Source organism: Primulina tabacum, chromosome 8, assembly GCF_025594145.1.
Source record: "Primulina tabacum isolate GXHZ01 chromosome 8, ASM2559414v2, whole genome shotgun sequence".
In the NCBI taxonomy this organism is placed as follows: domain Eukaryota; kingdom Viridiplantae; phylum Streptophyta; class Magnoliopsida; order Lamiales; family Gesneriaceae; genus Primulina; species Primulina tabacum.
In genome coordinates, this window is record NC_134557.1 from 13,687,106 (window position 1) to 13,709,655 (window position 22,550).

Below are 22,550 nucleotides of genomic sequence, written 5' to 3' on the forward strand. Positions count from 1 at the left end.
GGTTACTGATGTAAGTAAAACAATCTGTTTTAGTAGCACAGATATGATCTATGAATGATCAAACATCTTTCTGTTGAGTACGTGCTTGATGAACGATGAGGTATATGATCTTTGATTGCGCTCAGATTCTTTAGTATGCAGGCTTGTAGTAATTGCACAGTTGAAAGCTTGACGATTATATGTGTTTCTTGCATACTTACAGCTTTTCTTATATAAGCTGTCATTCTATCGGTCGAAAAGAGATGAGTAACGTTAACATGTAACCTTACATTAAATGTTCTTCAGCAAACCATTTAATGTTCTCTTTGCTAGCATAGCTTTGAATCCCGTTCAGAGTTACTGCTGAGTATTCTTTTATGGCAACTGTTTTTACCATCAGAACTTGTAGAATATAAGTAATCTTTCTTTTCTGGGATAGTGACATAAATGTAGATCAATATCGGGACTGGTGCAGGACATGAATCTCCTGAACCGGTCAAAGAATGTCTTTTATTAAGTGAGCAATAAATAGCTCTTTAACGACTCGATTTAAAGTCTTCGAACAGCCGGTCGAGAAGTTCTTTAAAAGTTTGAACTTCTTCTGCTTCAAACGATTGAATGGTAGGCGGCCTGAAATTCAAGCGGTTGAAGACTAGGCGGTTGTAAGTTTAGACGGTTGAATGGTTCATGTTATACACAGAAGATTGCAGCTGTTTCCTGAAACAGTTAAGTGTTGTTTTGATTTTGTCGATCACCAAAATTTTTTGGTAATAGTAATTCCTTAACAAAGTAGGTGATAGACAAGTAACTAGTTTCAAGCGATACACCATATTATTTTAAAATCATTAAGGGTTAAAAGGTTAGAACATTCGTTTAACTTGTGTGCTTGAGTTAATGGAGCTAAGAGGATTCGGACAGTGAACTTTCAAAAATAGATTAGAATTATTTGGATCATGTAATGATAAAATAAATCTGAGTTCAGACACATTCCAAAAATACTTGATAGATAACACTTGGATATCCTAGCTCTGGTAAAGTATGCCAGATCCGTATCTCCTCTAAAAATTCCAATTTTATCTCGAGTTTATGTAGACAGTACCCTGATTTGCATTATTGTTTTCACGGAGACAATCTGTTTCATTGAATTGATGGTATTGAACTTTTCATACTTCTAATCCTTCTTGTTTTTCACAATAAAACAGGTTTCCTCTTGAAGTAAAATCCCTTGATTTTAAATAAATATTTGAAGATCTACTCTGTGCTATAGGTTGGATCGGGTAAATCATCTCTTTTAAATATGATTCTGGGGGAAGCCAGACTCGTCAATGGATCAATACATTTGAGTGGAACCAAAGCATATGTACCACAGGTTAATTAACTTTTCCTGTCGTCATTCTTGTACCTGCTTTCAAACTCAAAATTTTCATTAACTTTTTCTTTAGATTCCCTGGATAATGTCTGGAACTATCCGTGAAAATATTTTGCTAGGGAAGGACTACAATGGGAAAAGGTAATTGTATTCCATGCACCTTTATGTATGACAACAAGTGAAGGTTCTTTTTCTAATATGTTCAACCCAATGAGTGCCTTCAATTCTTAAATGCGAGAGTTCTCTGTCAGTTGTTGATGCTACATGAGTCAACCTCAGAAAATAATATTTTTAAAAAAATTACTCAAAATATAATATTTCTAAGAAAATTTTCCTCTATCCTTTTACTCGAGCAGATATTCGGAAATATTAAGGGCATGCACTTTGGATCTTGATGTTTCACTAATGTTAGGAGGTGATATTGCTCGTGTTGGTGAAAAAGGAGTCAATTTATCTGGGGGACAGAAAGCTCGTCTTGCGCTTGCCAGGTGATATCCACTGACAGCGTCATATTTGAATTGTTGCACAATACATCAATTATTTCTCTCAATCCTTTTTGTTTTATCATGACAATGGACAGAGCTCTTTACCATGAACCCGATGTATACCTGCTCGACGATGTTTTGAGTGCTGTGGACGTGCATGTAGCATGCTCAATTCTACAAAATGCCATTCTTAGCCATCTTATGAACCAGAAAACTCGCATTCTTTGTACTCATAACATCCAGGTTTTTTTATTGGATACAACACATTCAGGTTTTAATATTATCTGTTTTGTAATCCATTTTTCTTGCCTCTAACTGACAATAACTATTGAACAAGTTTAAAACCAGTGCATTGTAGTGATTCTTTTCTATTATAAGACTTCATTCTACTGAGGCCGGACAAGTTTTAGATTTTATTTTGTCCATCTTGTGGGTAGCACAGAATCATATAAAAATTATACTCGACAAATAAATGATCTCAGCATACAAAAATATGCCCCTTGTCTATGTGCATATTAAGCAATTTAAGAAGTTCAAACAAGTTATAGTGATTTGCCTAATTTTGGAAAGTAGGCAACATTTTTGAGGTTATCTTTGCAACTTGAACTATACACATAGCATAGTTAATGTTTCACATACAAGGATTTGCATGACTATATGAGGAACCTTTTATTTTAGCACTTGCATGGATGGAACCGTGGAACCATTATTTGAATTCTGCAGGCAATACATTTGGCGGACGTGATTGTTGTGATGGAAAAAGGACATGTGAAGTGTGTGGGAAATTCATCCGACTCATATGTTGCTTCCTATGCTTCATTAATATCCTTAAATGATTCCAACACATTTCCCGAAGTAGACAACAAAGGGAAAAAAACGAGTAGTTTGATTGAATACATTGAGAACACTCAGGAAGTTGAGTGTGAAAACACTTCAATTGAAGTTCAAGACGTCATTGAAGTTGAGACAAGAAAGGAGGGAAGAGTAGAATTAAAAGTTTATCAGTGAGTTTTCACTTTGTCAAGTCATATTCTGCCTAAACAACAGATTTAAATGACCTAGCTATTTAAAATTCAATTTTACCATCTAGTTTCATCTCCCACAGAAATTATGCTGCATTCTCTGGTTGGTTCATTACTATTATCACATGCCTCTCAGCAATCTTGATGCAAGTTTCTCGTAATGGCAATGATCTGTGGTTGTCATATTGGGTTGACACTATAGGAAGCAATCAAAGAGAGTATTCCACCACCTTTTACCTGGTAAACATTTTTTATATTGAAAATATAAACGATATCCTATAGGAAATTGTGTGTGTGTATATATATATATATAAGGCAAGGCCTAGATTGATTATGTAATTATGGGCTTAAAATAATATTTATTTTAGACCAATAAAAATGGTCTAATAAAATAATATGACCATTAAAGAAAATAAACAATTATGCCGGGGCTCGAAATAGATGTAATTAGGCCCCTAACAAAAATTACTGAATAAATCTATACAGCCTGTAACTAAACTACATAGTTTGTACTTGAATTAGGCTGATCCACTTTGAACTTCCAATCATAATCGCTCTTGATGATAGTGTTAGGACATCGTATTCTCGCACCCAAGACGCAGTGAAAATTTAATTTTTTTTTCTTGGGCGTCGTGTATTCAAAACATTCATAGGGCGTTTAGAGTTATACCTTTGCGTTTATTACGCCGGACTCCAAATTATTCCGATTTTTACTCGGAGATAGTCCTTCTTGTAAATCCCCACGAATGGCTCTTCAAATTTTATCGCCCAATTGGGTCCACGATCAGAAGCTATTTTCCTCGTTTGGTTTGCACTAGAAATTCCAAACAATTTTACTGTCGAGACTGAATACTCCGAATTTCCAAAATCCGGAGACTGTGCAGCAATTCCAAACAATTTTACGTCGAGACTGAATACTCCGAATTTCCGAAATCCGGAGACTGTGCAGCAGCGGCGGGACACGACACTAGGAAGAATAGTCACGGCCGTGACTTGCCTTTTCTCAAAAGGTGGCCGAAAGGTTCATGATCCTCAATCATGAATTTTTGAAATTAGTGATTCTTAATCAATAATTAATTAAGCTAATTATCTCCATAATCATGTTTGACCCTTGATTTCCTTTCCACCTTGGCCGTGAGTTTACTTTTCTTCAATTCATGGTGGTGGCCGTGAGTTTGAAGATAGGAACAATGAATTTTCTTTTTTGTGTAATTTTTGTTGTGTCTTGTTATCAACCTTTGATAACCTATTAATTAAAATATACAAATTCTATGTTACTAGGATTCCTAATCCTAGTATCTTTAGGACTCTTTATTTTCATTAATTAAATTCTCATATGATAATATCGTGTATTATTCAACTTTTGATAATACATGATAATATCACAAATATATATATTTTTTAATATATCTATACATGAACATCTCATATGCATGGACATATTAATTTAAATTAAATAACTATTATTTAATTTATTAATTAACTTATTAGTTAATTTATTCTAGACCATCTAGAATATTTTATGAGAATTTTACACAATGATAGTCACCACTACTAGTACTATTATTTAATTAGTAAATTCTAAATTCATTAAATAAATAATTCCGAACTCATTATAGCCCGGATTGACGATCCGTCTTCGCCGATGTATCAGGGATACAAATCTTGTTCAAATAATTTCGAAAATCAAAATTTTCATTTACCAAATTTGGAACTTACCATATATGGCAGTTACCATATTTGGTAGCTGCCAGTTTTGTAAACTCCTTTATTGAAACAGGCAGTTCCACTCTCCTTCCTTATTTAGCAACCAAGCTAACTTTCATTTCTTCCAACCTATGAAATCAACTCATAAACTCTTTTATAAGCTTCTTGTTTGATCTCCATCAAACTAAATTCGTCAAATTCCAACTTCTTAACATTTGACTATCTCAACGGCAACACAGAATCCGATACTTGTGTGACCCTCAATGGTTCAGGGATACAACTCGCCGTGGGTTCACATCTCCATGTGATTCAGAATAACATTTATTCTTATTCGGGCTTACCCTAGATAGCCCCATTTTTTCATCAAGACCTTGATCAAGAATGTCAGACTCATTTCCGATTGCACCCATCGGATCATGGTAATAGCGTCTAGTAGTATCGCCCCATGATCCCCTAGGTATCACTGATAGTGCCTGCAAGAACATTTAGTCATGGTTATTGTACAATATGGTCCCTTCAACACATATATCTCGATCGATTCTGCAACCATTGGTATATCGAGAGTTGCATATGAATTCGATAATGATGCGATTTATCTTTGAGTACTATTATTGGCATGGTATGTGCAACTAAGAAAACAACTTTCCCTAAAGCCCATTTTTTGCTCCGGCCAGAGACTCTTTGCACTATTAGCTCATCAGATCACATAGGATATCTTCACCCGTAGGCGAATGGTGAATCCCCGACTACAATGCATTTGCTCCTACGTATTTCGAAACTGCACCCAACCTCGCCACCTGATGACCCTCGATGGAGTCGGTAAACGGCACAAAGTGCATGCTAGTACGTATAGCCCTTACATTGTCCCGGGTCAAAGCACTAATGATGTACAACTATAACTGCGTACTATTCCACTCGATAAGTGAGAACCACTTGGACAGTCCGAGGGAGGGTTGTTCAGTGCATCATCATATGATCAGCCATCTGTAGGGATGTAAACAATCCAAACCAAACCAAACAGTATCAGGCTTGAGCTTGGTTCGTTTAGGATTGTTTAAGGCTCAAGCTCGGCTCGAGCTCGATTCGAGCTTCTATTATCAGGCTCGAACTCGGTTTGTATTGAAATTATTAAGCTCGAAAAAAGCTCGAGCTCGGCTCGTTAAAAGCTCGTTTATCATGTTAATCAAACCCGGCTCGAGCTTGATTCATTAATAGCTCGTTTATCATGTTTAACAAGCATGGCTTCAGCTCGACTCGTTTTCGAGCTCGTAAAGCATAGAATTGAGCTCGAGTTTAAGCTTGATTTGAGCTTGTTAAAAATTAAATATATCTATGAATTAATTTTAAATCAGACATAAAAATATAAATTCATTCATAAATAATCAAAACGACAAAAAGAACAACTAAAAAAACATAAACTCTTTATATTATTGAACATCCCAAAATAATACATCAAACATCCAGATAACAAATATTTGTCATACACTGATATCACCATATAAATAACATTGCAATAATTTCACTCATTTAATACTCCATTCTTTGTGTTCCAAATAAATTTCATTTTTTAATCAATATAAATTCATTATATTCAATTTACTATAATATTTTAGGATAATAATTTTTAAAGTTACTCAACGTGTATATGACTTGATCATGTAAATTTTTTGGGGAAAAAAGAATAAGATGATGTATTTCTGTTAATTTATTATGTTTTAAAGAACATTTTAGTATAATGATATGCAAGTAAGATAAAAATGTAATTGTGACTATGTGGTGTAAATTAATCTTTTTTTCAACCATGTTTTGTGTTCAATTCGTTCCATTAACATTAATACTAATATTTTTATTTGTCAACTCAACAAATGAGCCAAGTTCGAGCTGACGAGCCACCTAAACGAGTCGAGCTCGAGCTTACGAGCCACCTAACCTCGAGCTCGAGAGCCTATTATCAAACATGTTTGCGAGCTCACGAGCCTAATATCCTTAGGCTTGAGCTTGATTTGATTAAATTTTCGAGCTCGAAATCGAGCTTGAGTTTGGTTTGATATGATTAACAAACGAACTCAAATGAGCTTTTTATCGAGCCGAGCTTCGAATAGCTCGCAAACGGTTTGGTTCATTTACATCCCTACCTATTTGTGTGAATTGACATCTCCATGCCCTTGCAAATGAAACGTGACGTTTACATCACAGATGCTAGTCTCGAGCTTGAATGACCTTTATCCTTGTTTTAGGCAGCTGATTCAACTAGGAACTTGTTAAGAATATATGGTACACTTCCTAATGAGTTTCACGATCTTACATTGCGACGCAGACCTCATGATACCTATTGTATATTCAAGGACTTTATCTATGCAGCTTGCATGAGTATACAGATAAAGTATAATGTCATAATCGAATAAAATCGTAAAATATTATTTAAATGAAGATTGTTTTACATTAGAGTCAATAAAATCCCTAGCCACAAGTTGGCTTGCCGGACACCTACTTTAACACATAGAACAAATCAAAGGCTTAATTCTGAATAAAACTTGAATTGATGTTGGTCCATATCAGTTTAATAAGGAAATTTACTAGTTCACTTCAACACGGAAGAATTGGGTCAATGACCTTATACAAATTTGAATTTTAGAAAATAACCTCTATTTATTAAAATAGCATTTTTGCAATGGGTTAATAATATGTTTGTAGTAAAAGAAGATTACTTTTTAAATAGATGTAGAGGGAATATTATATATGTAAATAGATGTGGAGGGAAGGTTACTAATTATAAGTTTATGCATTTCATAATATCTTCACGAATATATAAAGATTATATAATTTTATGGACGTAACTTACTGTTTACTTTGAGTGAACATTTAAAAAAGTCACCATACCCACACGCATATGGATATATAAATCTATTCACCTATGAACTCAAGGTCAACCGTTCTCCTAGCTTGACTTGTTGAGTGAACAATTCCAAGAATTCAAGCTCCAACTCTTTTGGTTTATGTAACATGTGGACGTGGAAGATTGGAAAAACAATCAGAAAATCAGGTATTGCATAAAAGAGGTTTATCTATGGGTCTAGAGTTCACAAATAAAGCAATCAGTAATGAAACATATTACCCACACATTTCAAAAATTTAAGTGATATTTTTTGCCTCTCTCGCTCGGTGTTTTCAAAGTCGGACCAAATGAAGAGCATAATTGACTTATGCCATTTGTAAAACCTGTTTATCATAACTGCTTATTTGATTTTTCAGGTCATACTCAGCATATTCTGTTTGTTTAATTCGTCTTTGACATTGGTGAGAGCATTTTCTTTCGCATTTGGTGGTTTACGGGCTGCTATTAGAGTACATGATCAGTTGCTACATAAACTTGTCGATGCACCAATCAGTTTCTTTGATCAGAACCCAAGTGGAAGAATATTAAACAGGTAGCATGGCATCCCACAAAAAATACTTTGAAGTTTGTCATATTCTTCCACTTCAATACTGATTGGAATATATAGATTGTCTTCAGATCTTTATACCATATTTTTCCACTTCTATACTGACTGGAGTATATAGATTGTCTTCAGATCTTTATACCATTGATGATTCTCTTCCTTTTATTCTCAACATTCTTTTGGCTAATTTTGTGGCCCTCTTGGGAATTGCTATAGTGTTGTCATTTGTCCAGGTAATAGCAGGCCTTAGCAGTTCAATTTGTTTATTACCTTTATTTTTTCCTTAAAAAACCTGTAATATGCCAAGTTTGTGACTAATGGGATTACTTTGTACGTGCAGGTCATGTTTTTGCTTCTGTTATTGCCCTTTTGGTTTGTGTACAGAAAATTACAGGTTTGCATCATATCTTGTAGGAGTATATACCTATATAGGGACAAGATTCAAATCACAGGTTCGCATCTTTTTTATTTTGGATTGCATACCAATATAGAGGGATTCCTGTAGAAAAATAAAAGGTGGACCAGGATAAATTAGAACAAATATTGGCTAGCCACCCATATAACAACTTTATATGGTATTAACTAGGATGCTTGCTAGAGGGACCTCCGTCATTCTATATACACTGGAAGCTAGATAAAATGAAATGGTCAGTCGTTTGCGCTAGGCTATTCATTTTAATGCTTTCAGCCTTTATATTTGTGCGAAATGTCCTCGACTAATTGATTGGTATTGTAATAAGCTATGAAACTCGCAATTGTGTGAAGAGTTTAAATAGCAGATTTACTTACTTGGCATTTTCAGTTTTACTACAGATCAACCTCGCGGGAATTGAGAAGACTGGACAGTGTTTCTCGTTCACCTATTTATACTTCATTTAGCGAAACATTAGATGGTTCCTCAACAATTAGAGCTTTAAAATCTGTGGTAAGTTTCTACCATTTCAACCGTAGTTGTTTTGTATATCTGAATCTTCATTATTTTGTACTGTTAACTATTGAGAGAGCATAACCAACAATCCTACTACAATGTCATCCTCTGGTTTATGGAAGTTACTGTGACCAGTACGGTAGCCATAAGTTATGAATGAGTTAGTCTCACAGATTGTTAGTCATGTACTTCTAATAAAATAGGATATTCATATTTTGTATTTAATTTACTGAAGCCTGTATTTATCTTCCTAGGGGAATTTTTCCTTGGTATTGAGTTTCTTTTCAATGAAACTCTTAGAAGCTTTATTTTTTCTGCGAAACATGCATATTTTTATTATCAGTTATTTAATCAATAGATCTGTGCTTTATTGTGGTTTAATTCTTCCAGGCTGTGCATAAGATGTTTTTGTTGTCAACTTTTATGTGATTCACCATCTTAAATTCTCTGAGAGGTCAATTAATTAAACTTGTGTGCAGGATTTTTTCTTGTTCAGATTTTTACAGCATGTGCAGTTATATCAGCGGACTTCTTATACAGAGATAGTCGCAAGTTTGTGGCTTTCTCTTCGTCTTCAGGTATGCCTCCAAAAAGTTTTCTTGTTCATACTTGAATTTCCGTAAGTCTGAAATTTAATTGTTCTTAATACTTATGACATTAACTTCCATATTGTTACAAGTCATGATGGGTAAATTTGTTTCTAGTTGCTGGCTGCTATTGTTGTCTCATTTGTTGCTGTGATGGCTATTATTGGAACTCATGGATATCTCCCTGTCAATTTCGGTACTCCAGGACTGGTAAATATTTTTATATGCTGAAAGCTTGTGAAATTGCTTCTTCTTTTTGGTCAAAGGCAACCTCTTAAAGTGATGGAAACCAATTTTGAACATCTAAGAGTGAGGGAGCCAATTGTTAAGAACAAAGTTGGTTTCTTAATTATCAAGTTCAAGGTCCCTTAAAAAGGTGACCGCGCACACAGAGTTTCTTGTTTATGGTTTTGCAGCAATTCTCGATAAGTGTAGTCAGTGGGCATCTGAAGGATAATGATCAAGGATCCCAAATTAAAAATGATTAAAATAATCTTTCTATGCATAGGTTGGGCTGGCTCTTTCTTATGCTTCCCCTATAGTATCGTTGTTGGGAAGTTTTTTGACAAGCTTCACTGAAACGGAGAAGGAGATGGTTTCAATTGAGAGAGTTCTTCAGGTGAGTTAGATGAAGATTTTACGCACTTGATATGTTAATAACGTTGTGACACATTTGCTTTTACTTTAGTACATGGACGTCCCTCAAGAAGAATCAAGTGGACGAGGCCATTCATTAGATCCTACTTGGCCATCTCAAGGAGAGATAGAGTTTCAAAATGTGACCCTCAGATACATGCCGTCCTTGCCCCCTGCATTATCTGATGTTTCTTTTACCATCTCTGGAGGCACATCGGTCAGTTGATTTTACTCCGATAGAGCACCTCTTATACTTAATTGCACATGAACTGAGAGGCCGGCTGCATGACATTAAAACAGGTGGGAATTGTAGGAAGGACGGGTGCCGGGAAATCAAGCATCTTGAACGTTTTATTCCGTCTCAACCCTATTTGTGGTGGACGTATTCTTTTGGACGGTATAGATATTGTTGGTATCCCAGTTAGAGATCTTCGGTCCAAATTAGCTATCGTTCCCCAGAGTTCCTTTCTGTTTGAAGGGTCATTAAGGTAATAAGATATGGTTAGAAAGTTCCATATCCGTAAAGAAAATACTTAGATTATGGTGGTCCACATGTATTTTCAGGGCCAACCTCGATCTGTTCCAGACCAGCAGCAATGAGAAGATATGGGAAACACTCGAAAAATGCTGTCTGAAAGATGAGATTGAAGCAGCAGGAGGACTAGACATTCAAGTAAAAGAGTCTGGAACAACGTTCTCCGTTGGCCAACAACAGCTTCTTTGCCTTGCGCGTAGTCTTCTCAAGCCTTCTAAGGTACAAAAACCAATGAGTAACTAATTTGCACTAGGAGTCAGATCTGTGTGAAGATTATTTCCAACTAAAAAATATTTCAGGTACTCTGCTTGGATGAGTGCACGGCAAACGTGGATACTCAAACAGCTTCTAAGCTGCAAAAGGCTATTGCAAGTGAATGTAAAAGCAAGACTATTGTAACAATTGCTCATCGCATTTCCACTGTTATGACCATGGACCACATCCTCGTGTTCGATCGAGGCTTACTGGTAATATCACACGAGATTTGATTCCCGTTTTCTAGGCACGAAAACATCATTCCTTCTTGCTTTTTTTTTTTTTTCAGGTTGAACAGGGAAATCCGCAGGTACTTCTTCTTGATGAATCATCTAAATTCTCCTGCTTTGCTAGAGCATCAGCCATGTAAAATTATATGGTGGTAATTTATCCTAGTTTTTAAGATGTTGATCCAGCTGTTTCTTGTTTAATCTAATAGGCTGGCTAGTAGTTAGTGTGCTATGGTCTGCAGAATACATTAGTTAATTTTGAAGCATTTAGACAAATTTTGGTGGTAATTTTCTTATGAAATTAGGAATTTTTTTTAAATGTGATGTGTTATACTGAAAATTTGCGTTAGAAGTTTAATTTCTACAATTAAATTAGAATTTGTAGGGGACTGTTCATTTTTCATAAAAGTATGTTATCACGACCAATATATTAAAATCTACTTTTAAATAATTATTTTTACGTAATTTAGATAATTTTGGTTTATTTAATTTTTGTAAACAAAACAAGTATGATTGCATGCGTTCACAATCGAAGTACCACATCATTTAATTTAAAATAACAAATACAAGAACAAAAACGTGTGAAGATTAAAATCTTACATACTGTTTATTCGATGTACAAGCCGTCAAGACCCAAAATTTTGCATTAAAGAGAGACAAAGTACCAAGTTGATTTTAGTTTTGCATTGAAGATTAATTATGTCATGAAGGAGAATAAAATTAACTGCAACATTTGGCATGGAGGGGGAATGCCTAAAGTCACATTGGTGATATTTAAGTCCATAAACCATGCAACTTTTGGCATGGAAGGGGAAGACCTAAAGACACATTGGTGATTACATGCCATAAATCATGCAACCTTTGGCATGAAGTGGGAATACTTAAAGTCATATTGGTGCTTATAAATAGTGGCAAATGAATGAGTGAAATCACACAAAAAACATCAAAAGTTTTCTCCAAAAGTTAGAATTTTCGAGTACCCAAAAATTATGCTCAATTTCAGAAAGTTTTTCTTTTGCTCATTCTTTTATATGTCCAAATCCGATCTTCACTGTTCAGAATGTACCTACACGTGTTTGGAGCAACATATCCAAAATCCAGACCGATCCAACGGTTCAATTAGGCGCAAATATTTTTGCAAGTTGGCTGGTTTTTCACTGTCAAACTCCAACTTGTTCATTCCAAGATTTTTGGAACAATCTTTTAGGTAAGTGTGTTTATAAGTTTTAATGATTATGTATTTTTTAAAATTCGATCGTCTAATGAATGTTGTGAATAAGTGTGGATTTCAAAAATCACTAAGTTACTTCAAATCGTTTCGTTCCGTCTGTTTGTTCGTTTATGCTTCTCCGTTTCGTTCTATGTTGGTGCCATTCTGTTCGAACCAATTTTTCTCCGAATGATAAGTTATTTGTTTGAATCTGGTAATGATGCATCGGGAAAACCTGTGAGGAAAAAGGCCCCAGAGGGAGTCCTGTCAATGGGAGAAGGTCTCAGAGGGAGCCCGAATGCGGGAAAATACCCTAGAGGGAGCCCATTTACAGAAGCAAGCCCCAGAGGGAGCCCAAGATCAAGGATAGCCCATGATCATTATAATCTGTTTGTCTGATAAGTTCTAGTTCTGAAATGTTCTGATTCAAAGTTCTGATTTACTCTAAGTCTGATTCTGTTCATCCAACTATGAAGATCTGATTTGTTCAACGATTAACTTATGTTCATCCAACTCTGATATACTATGCTATGTAAAAGGAGAAGGTTTTAAAAGTATTATGTATCAAGTGTTTTCTGGTATTCGATCGGACCCATTTGCTGAGTGTTTCCCAAAACGCTCACCCCCCTTACGTCCCTCTCCAGATGAGAATGAAGAACATGTAGAACAAAAGGAGCATGAGCAGTTCTTGGGCTGGTAAAGAATTAGAAGGAAGGAATTCAAGTTCTGGATGTTCAAGCCCATTAGTATTCCTTTGTCTTTCTTAGTAATGTTTGTACTTTTCGCTTCCGCAACCTTTGTATTTTTTCTTTTATGTAAAGACAACGAAATTTTATGAAATAGACTGGTATTTGGCTATTTGATATGAGGCTTATTGTTATTTGATTAACAATGCTTGATGTCAACGACGTCTCGGTCTCGGGGTGTCACATTTAAGTGGTATCAGAGTCGTCAGGTTCATAATCCGGCTGGGAGTTTGATAGGCGAAATTTGACGAAGTCAAATTTTGGCAAATGACCATGCCTTTCTATCCAATTCGTCAAATTTTGGCAAATGCCCATGCCTTTCTATCCAAATTATTCTGATACATCATACTCATCTCCGTTTGTTTAAATTCTCAAATTCAAGCTGTCTCCATAGTTGGAAGGCTTATTCTTCCGCATAGAATCTCGAAACTCAATCTTGTCACCGCTTTCAATCTATGCGAAACTACCACTACTTTATACTTAGGAAAAATCCAACGAAAGATTTTGTTCGACCCAATTATTTGTCCAATGTTGATTTTTGCCTTTACTTTGATTCTAAATCTTTTCATTCGATTTCTCTAGTAAATGGCGGGAAGACAACCAAGAAACAATCGTAGCCCACGAAGAGCCAATCGGGATGATGAATAGAACCTACCTCCACCACCACCCGGAGTTAACCTTAGTCAAGGAGAAATAATGGCAATTGCCGCCATTGTGGCCGCGATGCTACAAGGGATCCTGAACCCAAACGCCAACAATGACATCCAGCAACCACCAGAACCCCAACCACGTGGTATTAAGTACCACTATGAATCCCTCCGAAAAAATCGAGTCCCAACTTATGATGGGAATCTCGACCCGGAAGTTGGCCACAACTGGCTAAAAAATGTAGAAAGCCAACTTCATTTGCTAGAAGTGCCCGAAGAACTCAAGGTAGAAGTGAGGACACCATTTCTTGAGGAAACAAGCACGCAAATGGTGGGTGACTATTTCGCCAGCTATGGCCGAGGATGGGCCAATTACATGGCATCCATTTAGAAGAGAATTCCTGAAACAATATTATCCGGCGGAATTACGTTTGCAAAAGCTGAGTGAATTTGAAAGCTTTAAACAAACTTCAGACATGACAGTGATTGAGTACACCTGAAAGTTCAATGATCTCAGAAAGTACGTTCCAACTATAATGGCAGATGAGACCCTAAAGATGCATCGTTTCAAGAAAGAGCTAAACAGTCGAATACAGTCAGCCTTAGCTGTATTCAAACCCACAAATTCTGCTAACTTAATGAGACCTGCCATGAGCGCTGAGACTGACATCAAGCGCAGAGAGGAAGAGGGTAAGCACAAACGACCCTTTCCTGGTCAGTCATCCCCTAGTGGACATGATTTTAAAAGGCCCAACCAGACAAGTGGACCGTCAAAAGGAGCCTTCCCAACCCCTTACAACAAGGAAATCAGGCCTTGTCGAAATTGCAACATGAGAAACTCAGGAGAATGCTACAGGAACACTGGTGCTTGTTTCAAGTGTGGGAAGTTATGCCATCGGATTGCTGACTGTCGGATTGCTGACTGTCTAGAGAACAAGGAGAAAAGGGATTAAACCAAACACAGAAAATCACAAGCCGAGATAAAACAAGCCCAATGCCAGGATCTTGGCCATAATGCAAGATGAAGAAAATAATGCAAACGACGTGGTAGCAGGTACTATTTTGATCAATAAAATGCATGCTTATGTGCTGTTTGATTGTGGTGCTATCCATTCGTTTGTATCCAAAAGATTTGCTAAGAAACTGAAACTAGAAGGATAAACTCTTAGTGAACCACTAAGAGTAGCAACGCCTGCTAGCAAAACGATTGAAACCTATAAGGTACATCGAAATTGCAAAATTTGTGTCGCTAATCAAATCTTCAAGGCAGAACTGATTCAACTAAATATTGCCGAGTTCGACACAATCATAGGAATGGATTGGTTGGCTAAGAATCATGCCTTGGTGGATTGCCAGAAGAAGAGTGCCAAGTTGCAGACTCCAAATCATGAGGAGATCATATACCATGGTAGATCTAAAGAGCAAAAGTCTCTTCTATCGGCATCAAAAACTTGGAAAGCCATGAAAAGTGGTGAAGAAATTTACCTAGCAATGATCAACGAGGTAAATGATGAAGTTACTCTTAAGATAGAGGAAATTCTAGTTATTCAGGAATTTCTGGATGTCTTTCCTAAAGAATTTCCTGGCACGATTCCTGACCGTGAAGTGGAGTTTCAGATCAACTTGATTCCTGGGGCTGCACCGATCTCAAAAGCACCATAAGAATGGCCCCAGCATAATTAAAGGAACTCAAGGACCAACTCCAAGAGTTGTTGGATAAAAACAGATTAGACCCAATGCATCTTCGTGGGGATCCCCTGTACTATTTGTGAAAAGAAAGACGAGAGTATGAGATTATGTATCGACTATAGAGAGTTGAACAAGATTACAATTAAGAATAAATACCCTCTTCCGAGGATAGATGAACTTTTCGACCAATTGAAAGGAGCCAAGGTCTTTTCAAAACTCGATCTGAGGTCAGGATACCATCAACTGAAGGTCAAAGAAGAAGACATTCTTAAAACAGCCTTCAGGACGAGATACAACCATTACGAGTTTACGGTAATGCCGTTTGGACTGACCAATGCTCCAGCAGCATTAATGGACCTCATGAATAGAATTTTCAAACCATACCTTGATAGGTTCATGGTCGTATTCATAGACGACATCCTTGTGTACTCACAAAGTAAGAAATATAACAAGGAACATCTTCGCCTCAATCTAGAGACACTCAGAGAAAAAGAACTATATGACAAATTTAAGAAATGTGAATTTTGGCTAACAAGTGTCGCCTTCTTGGGACACATACTCTGAACTAGGTGTTTCAGTGGACCTTAAGAAAGTAGAGGCAATTGTGGACTGGCCTCGACCAAAATCAATAACTGAGATTCGAAGCTTTCTGGGTTTAGCTGGATATTATAGGAAATTCGTTGAAGGATTTTCATCAATAATCATACCCCTCACCAAATTCACACAATTATCAAGCTGAAGAAAAATCACGATCCTTCCATAGCAGAAATTAAGGAGCAACTTCAAGAAGGAAAAGCTCAAGAATTTCAAATTGATGAGAAGGAGTCCTGTGGATGAAAGGACAGTTTGTGTGTACCAGACCTCGATAAGATAAGACGAGAAGTAATGTCTGAGGCACACAAGTCAAAGTTATCAATTCACCCTGGGAGCACCAAAATGTATCAAAACTTGAAACAAAATTACTGGTGGAATGGAATGAAGAAAGAAGCAGCTGATTTTTTTGCTAAATGCCAAATCTGTCAACAGGTCAAAGCTGAACATCAACGACCCAGAGGACTCCTACAACCGCTAGAGATCCGAACATGGAAGTGGAGGAGTACATTTTCATGGATTTTTTGGTAGGATTACCAAAGTCAAGACAAAACCATGATGGGATCTGGGTTATCATCGATCGACTGACCATATCGGCACACTTTTTACCGGTGCGAATGAAATACAACCTCTTAGATAAATTAGCCACCTTGTACATGGACAACATAGTAAGATTACACGGAGTTCCAGCAAGTATACTATCTGATAGGGATCCAAGGTTTGTGTCACAATTCTGGAAAAGTTTCCAAGAATCCATGGGAACCAAAGTCACTCTCAGCACGGCCTATCACCGCAAACAGATGGCCAAACCGAAAGAACAATTCAAACCTTAGAGGACATGTTAAGGGCGTGTGCTCTAGATTTAAAGGAAATTGGAGTGAGCATCTACCTCTAATAGAGTTCGCATACAATAACAGCTACCTCAGTAGCATCTAGATAGGCCCCTTATGAAGCACTCTATGGAAGAAAATGTAGATCGCCCCTGTATTGGGACGAAATCAAGGAGAAAGCCATCACCAGGCCTGAACTAGTACATATCACGATTGAGAAGGTAGCTATCATTAGGGAGAAACTCAAAGCGGCTCAGGACCGACAAAAGAGATGGGCTGACTTGAAGAGAAGGCCGTTGGAGTTTGAAGTCGGAGAGAAGACCTATGTCGAGGTTTCACATATGAAAGGAGTGGTCTGCTTCAGCAAATTGGGAAAATTGAACCCAAGATGGGTCGGACCCTTCAAAATTCTGGAAAGAATCATAACCCTAGCTTATCGGCTAGCCTTGCCACCTGACATGTCAAGAATCCATAACGTCTTCCATGTTTCGCAACTAAGAAGATACATTCCCGACTCGAGTCATATTCTCGAGGTTGCACCACTGATACTCGACAGCAACCTGAATGAATAATTGAAATATGAATAAGTCCCATATCCGTATAGTGGACACCAAAGAACAAGTGCTACGTCACCGCACCATCCCGTACGTGAAAATACAATGGTCAAACCATACTGAACGGGAATCAACATGGGAGCTAGAATAGAAGATGCGCACCCTTTATCCCTACCTTTTCAAAGACCAAGCTAATTCAAGTTTCGAGGAAGAAACTTTAAACAAGGAGGGAAAGATGTGAAGACCCAAATTTTTGCATTACAAAGAGACTAAGTACCAAGTTGATTTTAGTTTTGATTGAAGATAATTTAAGTCATGGAGGAGAATAAAATTACATGCAACTTTGGCATGGAGGGGGAAGGCCTAAAGTCACATTGGTGAGATTTAAGTCCATAAACCATGCAACATTTGGCATGAAGGGGGATGACCTAAAGACACCAAGGGAAGACCTAAAGACACATTGGTGATTACATGCCATAAATCATGCAACCTTTGGCATGGAGGTGGAATACTTAAAGTCATATTGGTGCCTATAAATAGTGGCAAAGGAATGAGTGAAATCACACAAAAACAACATCAAAAGTTTTCTCCAAAAGTTACAGTTTTCGAGTACCAAAAATTATGCCCAATTTCAGAAAGTTTTTCTCATTTTTTTACACTTACAAATCCGATTTCCACTGTTCAGAATTTACCTACACATTTTTGAAGTAACATATCCAAAATTCAGACCTGATCCAACGGTTTAATTAGGCGCAAATTTTTTTGCAAAGTGACTGGTTTTTCAGTGTCAAACTCCAACTTGTTCATTCCAAGATTTTTGGAACAATCTTTCAGGTAAGTGGGTTTATATGTTTTAAAGATTATGTATTTTTTAAAATTCGATCGTCTAATGAATGTTGTGAATAAGTGTGGATTTCAAAAATCACTAAGTTACTTCAAATCGTTTCGTTCCGTCTGTTTGTTCGTTTATGCTTCTCCGTTTCGTTCTATGTTGGTGCCATTCTGTTCGAACCAATTTTTCTCCGAATGATAAGTTATTTGTTTGAATCTGGTAATGATGCATCGGGAAAACCTGTGAGGAAAAAGGCCCCAGAGGGAGCCTGTCAATGGGAGAAGGTCTCAGAGGGAGCCCGAATGCGGGAAAATACCCCAGAGGGAGCCTATGTAAATAGGCTCCCTCTGGGGCCTTTTCCCGCATTCGGGCTCCCTCTGAGGCCTTCTCCTATAGACAGGCTCCCTCTGGGACCTTTTTTCTCACATCGATGCTATCACATCATCGAGCCCAAGATCAAGGATAACCCATGATCATTATAATCTGTTTGTCTGATAAGTTTTGTTACGAAATGTTCTGATTCGAAGTTCTGATTTACTTTAAGTCTTATTTCTGTTCATCCAACTCTGAAGCTTTGATTGTACAATGATTAACTTATGTTCATCCAACTCTGATATACTATGCTATGTAAAATAAGAAGGTTTAAAAGTATTATGTATAAAATGTTTTGTGGTATTCGATCGGCCCCACTTGCTGAGTATTTCCCAAAATGTTCACCCCCCTTACGTCCCTCTCTAGATGAGAATGAAGAACAAGTAGAAAAAAAGGAGCAGGAGCAGTTCTGGGGCTTGTAAAGAATTATAAGGAAGGAATTCAAGTTCTGGATGTTCAAGCCCATTAGTATTCCTTTGTCTTTCTTAATAATGTTTGTACTTTTCGCTTCCGCAAACTCTGTATTTTTCCTTTCATGTAAAGACAATGGAATTTTATTAAATAGACTGGTATTTGACTATTTACTACGAGGCTTACTGTTATTTGATTAACAATGGTTTTATATATATATATATATATATATATATATATAATCGGGTATTAAGGTTGGGTATGAGTAAGACTCTTTAAAACCCACCCCCATCCCCATATCCGAAAATCATCACACTCAATTATCAATTTATTTAATCGGGTAAAAAGTCTTCTCAGTATCTTTCTTCATTCGGGTTGGGAATCAGATTCTTCGTTGAGTTCAGAGAGAATTGTCATCCCTAATCGAGTATAAGATAATATGGTTATAAAAAAATGATAACTTTCCAAAGTATGAAGTTATTGGGAAATTTCTTGACATAGTATAGATGTGTACTAAGGGATATACAAGCTATACCAAACTTGTCCACCTTAAAACTCATAATAAAAATTTGGGAAACTACAAATTTTGTTATCAAATCCCAATTTTAGTTTGTTATCTTGGACGTTTGTAGTTTTTAGTCTTTTTTTATCTGACGCTGACGTGGTGCTGACATGACGATGATGTAGCATCAATGTGACACTATCACATCGATGCTATCACATCATCAATCATGGGAAAATTACTAACATTGCCAGAGAATGAAATATACACGACTAAGAATGAAATTAGATAGTATAGATGACGTTAGAATATAAATTACCTGAAGTTTTGGTAATGAAAATAATAACATTGAGCTATTTCAGGGGTCTAGCCGTCAATTTCTTTGTACTACAGGACATCCAACCGCTGGACAACTCAAGTCTCTTGGCATTTTATTAAGTGTTCAATTTGCAAAATATCATAAGAGAATCTCGACAATCTACATCAAATCGAACCACTGAAATGTCCATTATAACTGTTCAAGTCTAACTGGTCAAACTTTAACACATCAAAGTTGACACGTTAACTCCAACTGTTCAAAAACTATCAGTTAAAGTAACAAAGGCACAAGTGCACTACAAACTCCCTATTGACTAAATATTTCCCAAAGTGTTTAAGGTCAAATCTACTTTTTTAGAAGCTAAGGGCTAAAAAGTACAAAACGTAAAAAAAGCATTAAATTAATTTTATTTACAATGATTGAAATCGACAAGGTCGTCATATCGGGAGTTAGTACAGATGAATGTTGAAAGACATTTCCGGTCGTTAAAACTTTTCAACTATGAATATGAAAACTCAAGACAGAAGATATACAACAATTCTCATAATCTGCATTATTTCAAGATCTTCGAGCAACTATCAAATTATCATTTATTAAGCCGCTGTGGGGACCCGGACGCTAATTCGTTTCTTAATCATCTTTGAGAATAATTTAATCAATTATAATAAACATGGTCTAATTTTTTTTTAAAAAAATACAAGAGTACGCAACATATGAAGTTACTCTTATTTCAGTTTACAAGATCAATATCCAGATCTAAGTACAAGTCCTGTACAAAAGTAAATCATAACAACTATTGTTCATTCACTACATGTCAGGTAATGAAACAGATCTACTTCTGGGTCCGAATCTCCACGCTAAACTAGTCCTATCTCGTCCTCGTCTTGACCCAGGTGCTGTCCCATCTGTTGTCATGCACACATACAAACACAACAACAGCCGGATAACTCCGGTGAGAATTATATTCCCAGTATAAACCATGTATACATGCATTCCATATAAACAGATATAAAAGCATGAAACAGATATCTATAACATATAACACAGTCAGAAACATGAATCAATATCAAACTGTAAATCACACTCTGAACATGTATCATAATCAGAAAACATGAATCAATATCAAGCGGTAAATCACACTCTGTGACTCTGAGACTCTGACTCGACTCATTCCTAATCTAGGGATCCCGATCTGAATAAGAACATAACACCCACCTACTCTCCCGATCGTGGTGGCGGTAAGTTCTTATTACGGACTTTGGTCCTGTCCATATCGAATCTTGCTATAGAAGTTGCTCTACTCCTATGCACTATCAATATGACCAAACATCCGGTGTCTTGGCTTATCCTGCCAAAGACTAGGCCTATCCGCCCTGGCATGTCCTGCCACTGACTAGGCATATCCTGCCACTGACTAGGCATATCCTGCCCAAGACTCGTCACAATACCTACTAGACTATACATCCATAGCCTAGACATATCAAAATTATCGATTTCAAATATCAATGCAATAAGATCAAGTATGTGATTTTGGGAAACTCAAGTTAAATCAAACTCGAGTTGTGCAATCCCGAATCAACATTAATTTATACATTTCTCTTCTCGGTTTGACGAAGTCTCGAATTCCACTCTGTCCATATTCAATGTCCAGTTGGAGCCTGCGTCGATAGAAACACAGTACTGAAGTTGGATTACATTTTAGACGAACGGATTTTGCGTGAATTGAATTTCTAGTCTTCGAAGGAATTCAATTTCCCTGGAGTCTCTTTTCTTGTTTCATGAATTCTGAGGAATAAAATCATTTTTGGATATATATATTATGCATGCCAAAGTACGGGTGGCTCATTCTAAAGGCAGCACATCTTGCGCATATGCGCGACCTATCTCGGTGCATATGCGCGAGACAATATGTCTCGGCGCGTGTAGTCTCGGCAGCTCGCGCATATGCGCGCACCATCGCCGCGCATATGCGCGAGGTTCTCTGGACATCACATTTAGCTTCTGCACAGCTCGCGCATATGCGTGCACACTTCTCGCGCATATGCGCGAGGTCTTCTGCCACTGTCGCGCATATGCGCGGATCCTTGTCGCGCATATGCGCGAGGTGTTCTGTCCTCGCACATATTTCGTTTTTTCTTCCGCCTATGCGCGGCTCCTTGTCGCGCATATGCGCGAGTTGTTCTGTCCTCGCACATATTTCATTTTTTCTTCCGCCTTTTCCGGTCTGATCTTTTCCCGTCTATAATCCAATTAATTATCACCAAATCATTTCAGATTAACAGGATAAAAATTTCGGGCCTTATATTTCTCCCCCACTAAGATCCGATTTCGTCCCCGAAAATACAGGCAATCATATCATATCAGAAAGAAATGTATACGGAAGTTAATCAGAAAACTCATCTCAATGAAACAATTCTAAAATCTCGGTCTCATATCAGATTCTGTCTCGCAAGTAGTTTCTTCGATACCATAATAACTTCACTGAACTTTCTTAAACGAAATAGTCTTCGTTTTGAACAACTTTTCTTTACGATCGAGAATCTGGCTCGGTTTTTCAAAATACTCAGAGTCTCATCTAGTTCGGCCTCGTCTGGCTGAATAATATATGAGGCATCAGAGATATATTCCCGTAATAAAGAAACATGAAAAACCTCATGTATTCCAAATAAAGAAG

The 22,550-nt window shown here is 37.0% G+C and overlaps 1 protein-coding gene across 3 annotated transcripts in view; it reads left to right on the plus strand.

Annotated features, from left to right (window-relative positions):
• The window catches only part of LOC142553784 (ABC transporter C family member 13), a 38,039-nt gene extending 26,721 nt beyond the window's left edge, over positions 1–11,318 (plus strand). For 2 of the 3 annotated variants that reach the window (XM_075664288.1, XM_075664289.1), the window contains exons 19-36: positions 1,247–1,348; positions 1,422–1,489; positions 1,705–1,836; positions 1,929–2,076; positions 2,557–2,837; positions 2,939–3,095; positions 7,815–7,990; positions 8,124–8,235; positions 8,343–8,396; positions 8,805–8,927; positions 9,410–9,508; positions 9,635–9,727; positions 10,026–10,136; positions 10,206–10,370; positions 10,454–10,641; positions 10,718–10,907; positions 10,988–11,155; positions 11,233–11,318. In XM_075664288.1, the coding sequence (XP_075520403.1) occupies positions 1,247–1,348; positions 1,422–1,489; positions 1,705–1,836; positions 1,929–2,076; positions 2,557–2,837; positions 2,939–3,095; positions 7,815–7,990; positions 8,124–8,235; positions 8,343–8,396; positions 8,805–8,927; positions 9,410–9,508; positions 9,635–9,727; positions 10,026–10,136; positions 10,206–10,370; positions 10,454–10,641; positions 10,718–10,907; positions 10,988–11,155; positions 11,233–11,313 (2,448 nt within the window). In that variant the 3' untranslated portion in view covers positions 11,314–11,318. Of the gene's footprint in view, positions 1–1,246; positions 1,349–1,421; positions 1,490–1,704; positions 1,837–1,928; positions 2,077–2,556; positions 2,838–2,938; positions 3,096–7,814; positions 7,991–8,123; positions 8,236–8,342; positions 8,397–8,804; positions 8,928–9,409; positions 9,509–9,634; positions 9,728–10,025; positions 10,137–10,205; positions 10,371–10,453; positions 10,642–10,717; positions 10,908–10,987; positions 11,156–11,232 lie in introns of those variants that run through there. The other variant, XR_012822000.1, reaches the window with a different exon arrangement.
• The last annotated feature ends 11,232 nt before the right edge of the window (positions 11,319–22,550 follow it).